At 37.9% G+C, this 13,905-nt stretch overlaps 1 protein-coding gene across 4 annotated transcripts; it reads right to left on the bottom strand.

The window, feature by feature from the left end:
• On the bottom strand, positions 1-13,221 carry LOC103433049 (uncharacterized). Of its 4 annotated transcripts, none has more exons than XM_070820459.1 (17): positions 13,058-13,221; positions 12,865-12,931; positions 8,835-10,918; positions 8,233-8,754; positions 7,783-7,932; positions 6,898-7,283; positions 6,141-6,550; positions 5,898-5,950; positions 5,709-5,816; positions 3,900-5,641; positions 3,603-3,711; positions 3,211-3,385; positions 2,475-2,542; positions 2,223-2,335; positions 1,263-2,120; positions 484-580; positions 1-376 (listed from the first exon to the last, which is right to left on the bottom strand). In XM_070820459.1, the coding sequence occupies exons 3-17, from the start codon at positions 10,906-10,908 to the stop codon at positions 360-362; spliced, it is 6,882 nt and encodes a 2,293-aa protein (XP_070676560.1). In that variant the 5' UTR covers positions 10,909-10,918; positions 12,865-12,931; positions 13,058-13,221; the 3' UTR covers positions 1-359. The 4 variants fall into 4 exon arrangements, with proteins under 4 accessions (XP_070676560.1, XP_070676562.1, XP_070676561.1 ...); XM_070820461.1 differs by having other exon boundaries at positions 3,900-5,626; XM_070820460.1 differs by having other exon boundaries at positions 12,835-12,931; positions 13,058-13,200.
• Between the last annotated feature and the right edge of the window lie 684 nt (positions 13,222-13,905).

Here is a 13,905-nt window from a genome sequence, read left to right as displayed (position 1 = left end):
TGTTGACGAATGAGATGACATAATATTAAATATCCAAATGGACAAAACAGTAACAGGTTATACGATTAATCATCTGAAATCCTTCCTTGCATTACAAGCCAAACTAAATGGATAATTTTCCATATACAACCTATCTGGGTGAGAGACCACCTACGGAAACCATAATTTGTAAACTAAAATGGCTATAAACATCTACCAACTACATTTTATGACTGACCGAAATCAAGGAAGCAAGAATTTTCATCTCTACGCTTATCCTCCTCTATGATAAATATACACAACTACGCCCGAGCATGTTGGCCTGGTCATCCAATAATTGACGATCCCCAGACTGGAATCCATCATCTGCAGAGCTGCTCCTAACCATTGTTATTCCCTGTCACAATCAAGGGGTCAGAAAACACAATCACATTCACAAAAACAAGAATATATGTGCTGCAAATTATCCGCAAAGAAAAAAAACCCGGGGGGATAAAATTTAACCTCTAGAGGCATTCCGGTTCTGACTTCTGTGGCCCTTGTCATGTGAAACAGAAGGAATCTTTGAGATGATCAACGAGCTTTGCAGTCCTTCTAGTAGCTGTGGCCAACAATGTGATCATCTCAGATTTACAGTTTTGAATATAAAATAAGAGAATGTTCACATAGATACCAACGAGTGAACAAGCACCAAAGCTAGCATAAATGTTGTACATGGATACCAACGAGTGAAGGAAAATGTTATAATATGAACAATAAAAGTAACTACAATTTTCTTAAATCAGAAAGATGTTGGAAGAAAATTTAGGGGCATTTTACATGCAAGCCCTTGATAACATAGCACTTTCGAAAACACTTCAAACTCAATACTTAAGGGAAACAACCCAGCTTACTTTGTAACAAGAGAAGGGCACCAAAAGAATTTCACAGCAATCAATCAATTAGAGCTTGACAAGTTGATGGATGGGGTTTTTTTTTTTATTAAATTTGACCGCTTTAGTGTTTTTGTATAAAACTTAATAGTTGTCGAAATGATTTTTCCAATTTACTAATGATTTTACAAACCTACACTTCAATTAGCAATTCAACTTCCAAAAACATCCTGTACAAGTTCTGCTCATCACCAACTTTATATCAAAGTAGCAGATAACCAAGGGAACCATCCTCAGATTGAGATATAATCAGACTAAAGACTTGATAAACCATTTACCGCGATGTTTATCATAACAAACGAATAAGCATCTATATGCAAAACAGAGACCAAAATATATCCAAATGCTTACTCTTGATGTAGGTTGAATTCTGCGATTTGATCTACGAGGCTCAACAACTTCAGCAGTCGACTTTGCTGGATTTCCGCTAAACACTTTGCCCTCCTCAATTTTACCCAACCTTCCACCAGCAGGTGCAAGTTTTCCTTTGTTTGCCCGAGATTTAGCAGTTAAAGTGGAGACTTTCTTAAATGAAGAATCAGATGATGGAGCTAGTGAAGAAAATTCAATTTGGCCCTGTGTTGTTTGTGATAGGGTATGCTTTCCGGATAAACCCTCGGCACGGTTTACAGAATCTTTGATCTTTCCTGTATTGTCCATTTCACTTGAACCATCAGAGGCACTGCGTGCATCTGTTAAGAGGTTGTCCTTCTGTGCGGCAGATTTACCTGACAAACTTTGCAGCTTTCCAGATCTCAGACCCTTTAGCTTGGATTCTGCCACTTGTTTTTCCCTCTTGTCAATTTTAGATGTATTTTTCAATCCACGGGATCCTTGAGGCATCAAGTATTTCGGAAATTTCACCGAATCACTAGTTTCATTAGTCTTGTTACTCTCATTTTCCACATAATGTTTGCTAACTTCCATGAATTTTCTCTTCTTTCCAGGCTTGGGAATACCAAAAACAACCCCCCTTGATCCTTCCTTCTGCAACCCTGTTCGAATTGTTCTGGTTGCATCAAGCTTATTCTCAGTTCTGGTATTCGTACCCATATTAAATACCTTTTCATTTGCAGATAAATTCAGTACCCTTGGGTCTACAGGTTTCCCTGAGTCAACAACATCAATGCCTTTTGATGTGCTATCCTTCGCTTTGCCTTCCACTGCAGGACTGCCCAATTTGGGTCGCTTTTCCTGAGGCATATCACCCTGAACATCAAATTGCACATCAGTAAAATAGAAATAAAATTGACTAGAGAAGTTTTCAACAATCATATGATATTAAAGCATGAAGCTATATAAACATAGTACCTCAAGGAAGGAGGTGTCATTTCGCACACTAAACCATTCAACCCATTTGCCATCCTTCCAAATGAGAGAAGGCCGAAGATGCCAAGCTTTAACAACTGACTTTTCCCCTTGAGCTGTAAGAATTCATAAGAGTAGAGTATCCGATCAACTAACAGTAAGTTTCAAATAGTACAGTGGCAAGCATTTAGATGAAGTGACTTAATGAAAGCAACCCCACCCAAGAAAATAACAGTAATAACAATTCATACACACCTGGAAAGTGGACAGTTAATATAGTTTCATCTTTCTTGTTTTTCTCAGTGACAACTCCTTCCCACCAGCTGAAAAAATAAGTAAATAAACATGTGATGTGTTGCAAATGGAATAATATCAAATGAAAAGTCCAAAAAATAGATGTGGAAAATGGAAAAACAGCATCAAAATCACGGTATGCAAGAAGAATAGTACGACTGAATGCGAGTTTGCAATCACCAAATGCACTAATATCTAATATATCAACTCTACCAAGTTGCTCTGAAACCCAAGACTAGGCATGCTTAAGATAGTGAAGAAAGATGTAGGGAATGTATATCCAAATAAAGGAGAGTTGCAAAGCAAAATTAGTCTAGTAATCGAAAGAGCAACTCACAAAATATAAGGGCTCATTTGGAAGTACTTTTAAAATGACTGAAAACGCATTTCAAGAAAATGTTTATAGATTTTAAAAGCACTTCCTACAAGAAGCACCGATTATGTGCTTATTTAGGAAGCACTTCAAGCGCTTTTCATGATTAACTTGAATTTTCACTAAAGATTGATTCCAAAAACATTTTCACAAAAAGCGCTTTAAGCCATTTTAAAAGCAATTCCAAACAAGCCCTAAATCTTTTTGTGCATGCTAAAGGAAATTGCAGGCAGTATAATTATATTAATCTTCATATAAAAATTTCTCTAGCAAGATTCTCTGCAAGAGCAATCAATTGTTTTGAATTTTATAACTTGCGCTTACCTCTCCTGTATCCATGCATCAACTTTATCTCCAACAGACCAAGTATAATCTGCCATCGCTGCTCTGCGCCTTTTCCTTGTTCCGTCGTGTCCCAAAGCAGTAACAGGGCGGGCAATTCGTATCTTTGGTGGCTTATCTTCTTCACCTTCAAGTGCCACCCATTCCTGCAGTTTCCCTGAACCAAGTAGATGAGAAACCAAGTGTAAAGTAAGTGACCATGCACATGCAATAGGCATAACATCTTAATAACGAAGAGTTCTATTTATGAAATATATGATTAACAAAATGCATCCAACCAAACAAACTCCTAATGATAAACAGTCAACATGAAATTATCACTTAAAAGAAACTGGTAACACCAACATGAGGCAAGGCATGTTGAGGTGGTATACCTTCATCTGACTGAAGCTCAGTGTAACACACACAGGCTTTTCCATCCTGCAAACACAATACCTTAGCAGTAAACCAGGCTTCTCCAAATCCAGCCCCATCTTTGAGAACCTAAAAGAAAACAAGTCAATTTTATGCTACGGCCATAAAGCACATAGAAATGCCAAGCTTCACAAGAAAGTGGGCACATGAACATATAAACTGCTGTAAACAGTCCAGTGAACGGAAAAAAGCTAATCTCTATTTTTTTGAGAAAAGAAAAACTCCAAACCATATCAGATCACACCTCAGCTTCATACCTCTACTAGAGAACCCTCCTTGATGCTGCTTTCTTCAGATGCTTCTGCTTCCTTTTCAAAATCATTCTCGACAGTAATCAAAGCAGAGTGTGATATGATCTCAGAAACATTGCGGCCTTTTGGTCCTATTGACCCCTTTTCAATGACTGTATCAAACCCCGTGGTTCCTACACCCCGCCTCAATTGATCATCCATTGATTCCTTATTTACCTCTCTCAGAATAGGTGACTTCTCATGTGCAGTCAGCTGTGCTTCATGCTTATCTGATTGTCTATCTTTAGAACCCCTAGCAGAAGTATCAGCATCTTCTCCAACAGTAACTAAATTTGACTGTTCTCTTGACATGCCACTGGATTTCATAACCAGTCCTGAAGAAACTTGAGGTACTTTCCAATAACCCTCTGGACCAGCTTCTACTAACTGACTCAATGGCAAAGGATCACCCATAGCAACAATTATTCCAGCTTGTGATACAGCTTCTGCTGCCAGCTCAGCAGCTTTTACAATAGCATCCATATTTTCAGCTCGCTTTGAGGCTGCAGATGCAACTTCAACTCTCCTTCTAACAGCCTCCCTAGCTGCAACAAGGATCGAAGTTGAACTATTTGTTCCATCTTCACCCCTTAAAATGGGCACAGGACTTTGGCTTGCATTCCCATCATTATATGAAACCAAGGCTTCTTCAGCCATCAATTTTGCTTGTAATGCAGCATTTGATGCAACATTGGCAGCTGCAGCTGCTGCCTTCGCAACAGCAGCCGCGGCAGCTACAGCTGCAGCAGCAGATGCCAACTTAGCTTCGACGTCTAATATCAATCTGGAATTTTTTTGCTTATCCGAATGATCCCAAATTTCTTGGCTGTGACTAACAGCTGCAGCAGCATAAGCAGCAGCTTCTTCTGCCTGTTGCCTGGCCTCCTTAACTTTACTAAGAGTCTCCTCTGATAAAGTTGCCCTCTGCTCCAAATCCTGATCTGCTTTTTTGAGGTGACCAGTGGAAGGCATCTGAAACACAGACATAATCAATTTCTCTGGCATGGTCTTAGACACAATGGTACTTGGGGTTGAGATGGCAACAGATGTAGACAGACTACTACTACCAGCAAGTGTTAAAGCTGACTCGGGTTGAGATTGAGCTTGCATAGTAACCTGAACATGATCCTTGGAAGCTGAAGTCTTTTTTCTTTTTCTAGGCTTAGGGTCAGCAGAATGCTGGCCCTGTGATGCTAACACCTTTTTGGGGTCAAACACTGCAGACGCCCCTGCAAAAGTACTAGTTGGGGCCCCAGTCTGAGCAGAAGGACCAGAGGAAACATGCTTCATACTAGGCAATTGTGGCAGAGATGTTTCTTTTACAGGAGTCAACTGCACTGCTTCTGTACTAGGAAATGCTGAAAAAAGGTTACTGGCTTGAGCTGCAGAAGACTGTGAAGAAGCAAGCCAGGGACCCCGAAAGGAGGCCTGAGGAATCCACGTAGCATTATGGCCCCCAAATATGTTCCCTATTGGTGGTGTTTGGAAAGGATGCAATGGATTGAGTGCCTGCTGATAATTATATTGCAGGCCCTCACAAACAGGGGTAGAAATACTCCAAAGCGGTGATGAAATAGGTATCATTGGGCTACCCGTTGGTGGAGTGCCCTTCGAGCTGGGTCGACCAAGAGGTGAGGGAATACTTTTACTCTGGAATGCACCATGTTTAATTACTTGGTCAGGAGCCCTAGAACCTGTAAACCTCAGGTCTGAAGTACAGTTAGACACTAGATCAAATCAACAGAGAATCAAACAGCTTAAAATGATAGAAAGTACCAGAACGTGATTGCAAAGGGGTTTCTGGATTAACCGGACTAGACTTTTGGCTGTGTAGCCTCTCTATGGACACCCGCCAGGCATTCTCCCACATGCCCCCTCCACCATCTAACAAAAGAACATAATTTCAGAGTTACTAAACATTTGTAGCAATAGTGAAACGATAGGACAGAGAACAAATTAACTTACCATGTCCCCCAAATGCTGACACCATATAAGCTTCTTCAGGTGCTATTCCTTGACTGCAGAGAAAATTAAAAGAGACACATGTTTTATTTACTGTCTTGAAATGAAATTTCTCTGAACTTCTGAGTAAAATAGACAATGACTAATGCATTCAACATTTGGTAATATATGCAATTCCAATTTATGATAAAAGCCCCCAAAAATGAACATTGGTACAAGAAATATACATTAAGCAACAAGACTCACATTAAAGCACCATAAACAAAGATCTGAGCGCGTAATTGCACTTGCTGCAAGTCAGTGAACGGCTGTTGAAATATTACAGATGGTGGAGCAGAAGTATTTAGATCTGGCAAACTAGATGTGGAAGTAGTAAGAACAGAAAAGGGTTTTACAGAACCATCCACATGCCCATAGGCCTTTGTCTCACTAGGTGGCACAAGCTGGAAAATTCCAGATTGGTTTTGGGACACACTGCTCGATCTGTCCCCTCTTGCTTGCACACTTCTCTTCTTAGCACTCTGTTTACCTGTTGCCTTGCTAGATGCTCGCCTTGTTTTCCGTTCAGGGGTACCCTTGGAAGCACCCTGTGCAACTTGTGAGATTTTTGCATCCAGCTGGCCTGAACCAGAATTTTGAATAGACACCTCTGCTAACTTCAAAAAGTATTTCTAAATCAGAAAATTGAAAAATCGGTGTAAAGACATATCAATAACTATACATGTATATATCTATAGCTAGCATTCCCCAATCCCCTAAAATATATACATCTATTAACAAATATAAACTATCAAAGACATGAGATCTGCAAAATAACTCTAAATCGGAATATTGAAATGTTGAAATCAGAGCACATTTATAACTATAAATGTACATACTTATGGCCAGAAATAAGCGTATATATTTATCCCCAAAAGTAATATATATGTCAAGAGATAAAATGATCAAAGACACAAGTATTATTTAGTATAAACATAAACAACAATAAGGTTATAAATAATACTCTGGGAGGTATAATAGCAGGAACGGGCTGCAAGTTGTTGGCAGCTTCCCCTTTCGGCAAATCTGTAAATAAACTCACATCCGAAGTGCCATTTCTCAAATCCTTAGAGGCATCATTTCCTTTTGGATTCCAGGAATTAGGAGAATGATTGTCACCATCCCTAACACTGTCCAAAATTGGGGCACTCAGAATTTTCGGCCCCTTGATATCACCTGAATCATGCTTAGTCTCAGAAAGCTCAATTGTTTCAACAACCTTTGTTGGACCACAATCAGTTTTGTTTGGACCAACAGAACTTAAATCACTTTCTGGCGCAACAAACCTAGCATGAGATTCAGGCAAAGAAGCAGAACAAATAGAAGCTTCACAAATCATAGAAGTGTCACCTGCAAAACAAAATATAACAATCAGAAAAGAAAAAGAAAGAAAAAGCCAAAATGAATTGTAAGTAACAACAGTGGGTGTAAAAAAGAACTATTTTTCCAGTGTTGTATATCACTCCTGCTACATTCTTATTAAATCCCTAGCATTTCATTTATATGTTCTCTTCTATCTAATCCAAACAGGCAATTTGAAACCAACCCTCAAAACTAAAGTCTTCAACTTGCAAAAAGTTTAAATTAAAAAAACCTAATACATCTTATCCAACATTAGCATCTCTTCCCATAAACACTCAAAGCCAAAAAATCACGAGTTGGAGCCACCAATAGAAACTGAATGAAAAATGACTAAAACTATCAATGTGCCTCAAAGCCATTCTATCTGCAATAGCCTCATTACAGTATCACAAAGAATCAAAATGTGAAGGCTCACTACATTCACTTAAGGTTTATCTTTTTTGTTATTTGACAACTCATTCAAGATTAATCAAATTAAATTACTCACAATTAATGCTGGGCATAATAGCCTCTGCAGAAGTCTTATCCTGAGATACTTCAGAAGTGTCAGTGTCTTTCATTACATTTTTAGCAGTACCACCACACACTTCTACCAATGTTGAAGGCCCAGTCCGCGTGTCAGAATCCATAATTGGTTCTGCATAATAGCAAAAATCATTCTAAAACATCAATACACAAATGGAGAGAAAGGAGCAAGGACAAAACTTTTATTTCATGAAACACAAACAATAACAAGAGCAAAAGAAGAAACGCCTGTAAGTTAGACATTGCAGTTATATCCAGGAAGTCTGAGGTTCAAGCCACACTAATAGCATTCGTAACTTGTGAAAAAAGATCAGGCCCCAGGAAGACAAGTTGACTGGACATAACCTAAAGCGGCAAGAGATGATACGTAAAAAGGAAAGAGGATGATGACCAGTGAATGTAAAACTCTCACCTGTTACATTTGCAGATGCCCTTTCAGAACTCTCTTTTATGGTTGAGCCATCCTGTTTTCCAAAGACAATAGCTTCAGCACCACCACCCTCTTTTGCAGAAGATTCACACTGATCTGAAGCAACTTCCCTCTCATTTGTGTTTCTCTTGCTAACTTCATTAACAACTGCATTTTGTGGTTCATTTTGGCACTCTTTATTGCAACTGTCTGTAACAGGCAGAGACTGATCAACTGTTTTGCACAACGACTGTCCAGAAACACCTTTTTCCGCTTCGGAAACAGAAACTAGCCCAGTTTCTACAGAAGGAGGTGGCACTACACATGAAAAACTTGCATCTTTAGTCATTTCGTTGGCAGTTTCTTCTTTTTTGTCACAGTGTGATCCTGCAGCAGAAGAAGGCGCTGCTTGAACCTCTGAGTGGCTAACAATATCGCTGGCTACACCATTTCCTGAAGACAAGGGAGCAGCATTCGTGGTGCCACAAGAAGCCAAATTCGAATTTTCCAGGGAAAGGTTGGCCGCTGCAAGAGAAAGAATCCAAGTTAGTATATTTAATGGATTTGAATTTATTTCCTTTCAAAGTTTCAACTTCATAACATACCTGGTTCATTACCATCAGTTTCATGTGTTAGGATTGGAACAATCAGCTCTTTATCTGTGCTACCTTCACACAATGGCGAGGATCCAGATCCCTTAACAACAGATCCATCAAACTTCAAATCTTTACCATTCGAATCATTGAGCAATTGTATCCTATCCTTTTTACTGGAAGGGAGATCCAGGTTACCATCTGGTCCATCACCAACATCGCCTTCCCCGTAAACTTTATTATCATCACACATTTGAGTTGACTCCTCAAGAATAGAGAGTGATACATGTCCGTGAGCATTCAATTTCTCTCTAGAAATTCCAAAAGCATCACGAGGACTTTTAGAAGATCCAGTTACATATGCTTCACTAAATACTTCAGCTGAAGAAGATGTTGCAGTCAAGTTACAATGAACTTCCCTATTTTCATTACTTCCATCCTTAGAGACATCATTTTCCTCAATCGAAGCCTCGGATGTTCTGACCAAAGTCCCACTATCTGGTTGGAAACCACTTTCTAATGCATTCTCCTTGGAGCTACTCCATTGAGAATCCACCTTCAGTTTAGGATCTAGAGTTGAAGAAATACCAGCATTGCTGTTGGTGACCTCAACTGCATACCTATCATCGCCTCTGTTAACCATTGGTGATACATCATGTGTGTTCAATTTAAAATGATCACCACCAGTACCCGTATCTTTAAGCAAGACTGCATCTTCACATTTGTTGGTCACCGCAGGAACCTCAGAGCACCCCCTGTCACCGAATCCATCCGGCATATGTAAGTCAGAATCCCCTTTCAGTATAGGATCTAGACTTGAAGAAATTTCAGCATTTTTGTTGCTAGGCTCAACTGCACAGCTAGTCTTATTTTCATAGGCCCTAGGTGATAAGCTCTGTGTGGTTGGTTCTGATTGATCACCACCAGTATCTATGCCTTTAAACAAGACCACATTTTCACATTTGTTGGTGTCAGCATCAACTCCAGAGATTTCCCTGTCACTGCATTCACCCAGGGCATGTAAGTCAGAATCTTCTTGCAGTATCATATCCAACGGTTCCTCCACACTAATAACATTTTCTTGATTAGCAATTCCTCGTTCCACAGACTCCACCTCAAACGATGAACAATGAGGGTTTTCCAAATAACAGGTAGCCTTTTCAACTACTTTTTCATTCACAGGTTGAGCCTCTATGCTCAACACATGACCGTCTGGATTCTCTTCAGTGATATCTTTTAAATTATCTTGGACATCTTTGTTACTCAACTCATCACTTGTATTAATATTTTGCACAGATATCATATAATCAACTTGCATTCCTGAAGCAGAGGAATCTTCTTTTTTATCTGGAGGTTCATCAACCACATATTCCAATTCCATCTGATTTACACCTTTGCATTTCCCATCAGCAAAAGGACTCCCTTCACTTACATGCGGGGTGTCCTTTCCACTAAGATCATTTGGTTCCAAGTTATTTGAATTTCCATCAACTAATAATTTACCTTCACGGGTTTGTGAATCATCAGCACAAAGCTGATCTACTCCTACATCCTTTAAGCTAGAAAGGTTTTTGGAAGTCTCCCCCTGCTGTAATGTAGGCTGTAGAACTGTAACATTCCCCGTTTGAGAAAGAATCTTATGATCATTATCCAGGTTAGGCTCCATCTGCTCAGTTAAGCAATTCAGTTCCTTACAGGCATCTGATTCCTCAAAAATTGTCTCAGAGGGGATAATTTCTTCCTGCCCAACAGATTTTAATAGCATTTCAACAGATTCTGAGGAAGTCGCCTCAGACCAAACATTGTTGCGCCTTGATATAGAGCAAGATTCTACTGCAGTGGAACTAAACTCTATCCCACTACTCCCACGAGAGAAATCCTCAATCCAGTGGTTAGGTTCGCTACTCTCTATGCCCAGAAAAACCTCGGTTTCAACCAAACTATCAAACCTCAAATGCCCTTGAAGGCTATCATCAAAATCAAACTTGGGAAGAGCATATGGCTGTAAAACTGGAGGACAATTAGTACTCCCTTCACCAGCTAAATGAACATTGTGGCTTTGAAGATCATTGTCATCATAATCCATGGGTGTATCCCTAAAATAGAACAGCAATCAGGGGGATAGAGTACAAATAAAACGAATAGCTAAATCGAGATAGACAACAATATGTGCAAGTATATGGACCAAATGTTCAAGCTTTGCAACCACCATCTTGCAGAATAAGTAAATAGCAAGTACAATCATTAAGTAATCACTACCAGGGAAAAGAATCTGAAGCCCTACATCCCCTTGCTCATCAAACAGATAATCATCCCAAAGCAAGCGTGGCTCATTAACCATTTATCATCAATTATGTTCAAATTCATAATTTTTTTAAAAAATTCAGTCAGACAGTTTGCAAACTCTATCCATGACACTCACAATCTGAATTTCAACAATTTATAAATTTTAAAATTGAGCAAAAAAAAAAACACCATGCACATTATTTTGTGAATTATACAAAAATGATATACAAGAGATAATGCAAACATACAACAACCACACAAAACCAACAAAAACCTCAATCAATTCAAACAATGATGTGAGATATCAATAAAAAAATGAAACATAAAAGTTTTGTACAGTAAACAAGATTGTCATATCATGCTTAGCACAAGAACAATAGAAAGTTATTTATAAAGCGAGAAGGAAAAAAGGGTAAAGCTTACATAATACCAGGAAATACCCTTGCTTAAATAAATCAAAGCTACAATTTAATATTATAGGGGTAAAGTAGTAGAAAGATAATCTTTTAAAAAAAATTAAAATTCGACATTCAGTAATGGGCAATTACCTAATGCTCCACTTTTTAAAAAATCAGCTTTTCTAAAAAATTTAATAAATTATAATATAAAAAGGCCAGTATAAATGTACTCATGACATATATACTTTTTAATAGCTATATAAATTCCATGCCAATAAATTTTAAGCCAGTGGAACTCTTACTATGTTAAGAACCCTTGATTGGTAGACCAAATGAAGTTCCACTTGACCAGATTCTTAAGTGCATTTTTTAAGAAATTCCTATAAAATTAAAAACGTATAATACATAAACCTAAAAAAAAAAAAGAAAAATAAAAATGGAGGTCAAGGCACTTTTAATAAAATGGGATATCTCATCAACTACAACCAAAAACTTCAGAAAATAAATGCACATCATATGTAACTGATCTATACAGAAAATCACGTTAAAACCACAAAGACATCAATCCTAGCATACTATTTTGAGTGATGATTTCCCAAGATTCTATTTTGGAGAGCATGTAGAATTATAGATTAAATGGCTCATCTGTAAGAGGGAAAGATAAAGAATCTATCCGTCACTCCCTCCATAAACACAAAAAGTAATATTCAATTGTACAATAATAAATGTTAACATTCTCTTACTATTTTATAAGTCAGGAGGGAATTATTTACTTCTAACAAAAAAAAATTACTAAAAAGTTAATAAAGGAACAACTGAAGATATGCAATGGTCACTGACCTTGAGAAATCCTGTAAATACAAAGTAAAGGTATGGCAGAACACAAAATCTACATTCAAGATTAGGTTTCCATACGTCGAACAGTTAATGATTACTAAGAAGAGCCAGTTGCGGTAATTCTTAAAAATGTGTACTAAACTCACAACCATGCATTCAGATGTTTTCAATTTCCGAAACATGCATGTTCCTTGGCAAAATCCAGCTTTGTTTACAAAAAGCAAGAATCAGCTGAATAATACCTTAAAAGATTGTACAAAAGTAATAAATAAATTACACACAATTAATGATAAACTAATAAAGAAATTTCAAAGATTAAAGCTTCAGCATTTCCGAATAGCTCCAAGTACGAATACAAAAACGAATAAAAAAAGCACGAATTTTTTATTTAAAACTCACCATTTCGAAGCATAACAAGGAACTACTTTGGCCTAATTTTACACAGATACCCTAGCTGTATACAGAACCAAAAAAGAGGAAATGAACAGTACCAGAAGAAGTAAGAAGTCTAGAGACGCTACCTCCCTCCATCCGGTGAAGAAATCCAGCCCCTTTGATCTCTCAACTGTTCCCCAATTGTACGGTCATCTGCAAGCCAAAACCCTAAGCGTTAGTCTCTCAATCACACTCCTCACCCAATTGGTAACGACGCATCAGCAAGGAAAATTGAAACCCTAACACACGAAATGGAAAACCCGTCGGAGTTCATCATACCGGAGTCTTCGAGTTCCCGGCGGATAGAATTAGGGTTCCGGCGAAATCAACGAAGCTACAGGCGAAGAGTGAGAAAGACTTGCACGAAGAGAGAGAAGATGAAAGAGTGAGAAAGAGAGAGTGTGTGTTGGCTGACCGAATTTGCAAAATTCAAAATAAAAAAACGGAAAAATGGTTAACCGAGGGTATTTTCGTACATTAGCTGAAATCTGACTGGTATGACAGTATGAATTGACACGTGGCTTCTCACGACTTGATTTGACAATTGGGTTATCCTAATTGGACGGTGATGATGGGATTTGGAGGGGCGTTGTGTGACATGCGGGTGATTCGAGTTGTAAAATTCAACAGATCTTGACACGTGTCTGGAGTTGGTTGATACAAAAGGCTATATAAGTAAAATTATCTCCTTTTATACATAATGAATTTGTCCTTTTATCCATGTACTATACTATATATTTATTCAGATAATTGTCTTTCTTCTTTGTGTGATAAAATTCTAGATTCAAGATATATTTAATGATAATATTCTACTGTATTATCATGAAAATAGAAGAAGCAATAGTTACTTTTTATAACTTCATAAAGAGTCGTACACAACACGTTGTAATACAAAAATAGCATGTTCAATTTAAAACGTATCAAGTCATAGAAAACAAATAAATTGGATTGTGTTGTTCAACATTAGATGCTACATTTGTTTTACCCCTTTGAGATTTTTAATTTTTATTAATTTTGTAGTGTGTAATGTACTATTGTTATAAAAAAATTTGTAATTTAAGTTTGGGTGAGAGATTAAAAGGGTCGGTTGGATTAAGCGGTGGGTTTTGGAAATCTCAAATATTATT

Source organism: Malus domestica, chromosome 04 (genome assembly GCF_042453785.1).
Source record: "Malus domestica chromosome 04, GDT2T_hap1".
Lineage (NCBI taxonomy): Eukaryota > Viridiplantae > Streptophyta > Magnoliopsida > Rosales > Rosaceae > Malus > Malus domestica.
The sequence above is the reverse complement of the archived record's forward strand: the minus strand, read 5'-3'. Positions and strand labels throughout refer to the sequence as shown.

Bases quoted from the DNA above. Each gene is read 5' to 3' on its own strand.
- LOC103433049 (XM_070820459.1), bottom strand. From the start codon at position 10,908: ATGGATTATGATGACAATGATCTTCAAAGCCACAATGTTCATTTAGCT. The intron at 5,817-5,897 runs GTAAGTTAATTT...TTCTTTTGTTAG, and splicing joins GTCAGCATTTGGGGGACATG to ATGGTGGAGGGGGCATGTGG. The intron at 3,712-3,899 runs GTATGAAGCTGA...GTTTTCTTTTAG, and splicing joins AGGAGGGTTCTCTAGTAGAG to GTTCTCAAAGATGGGGCTGG.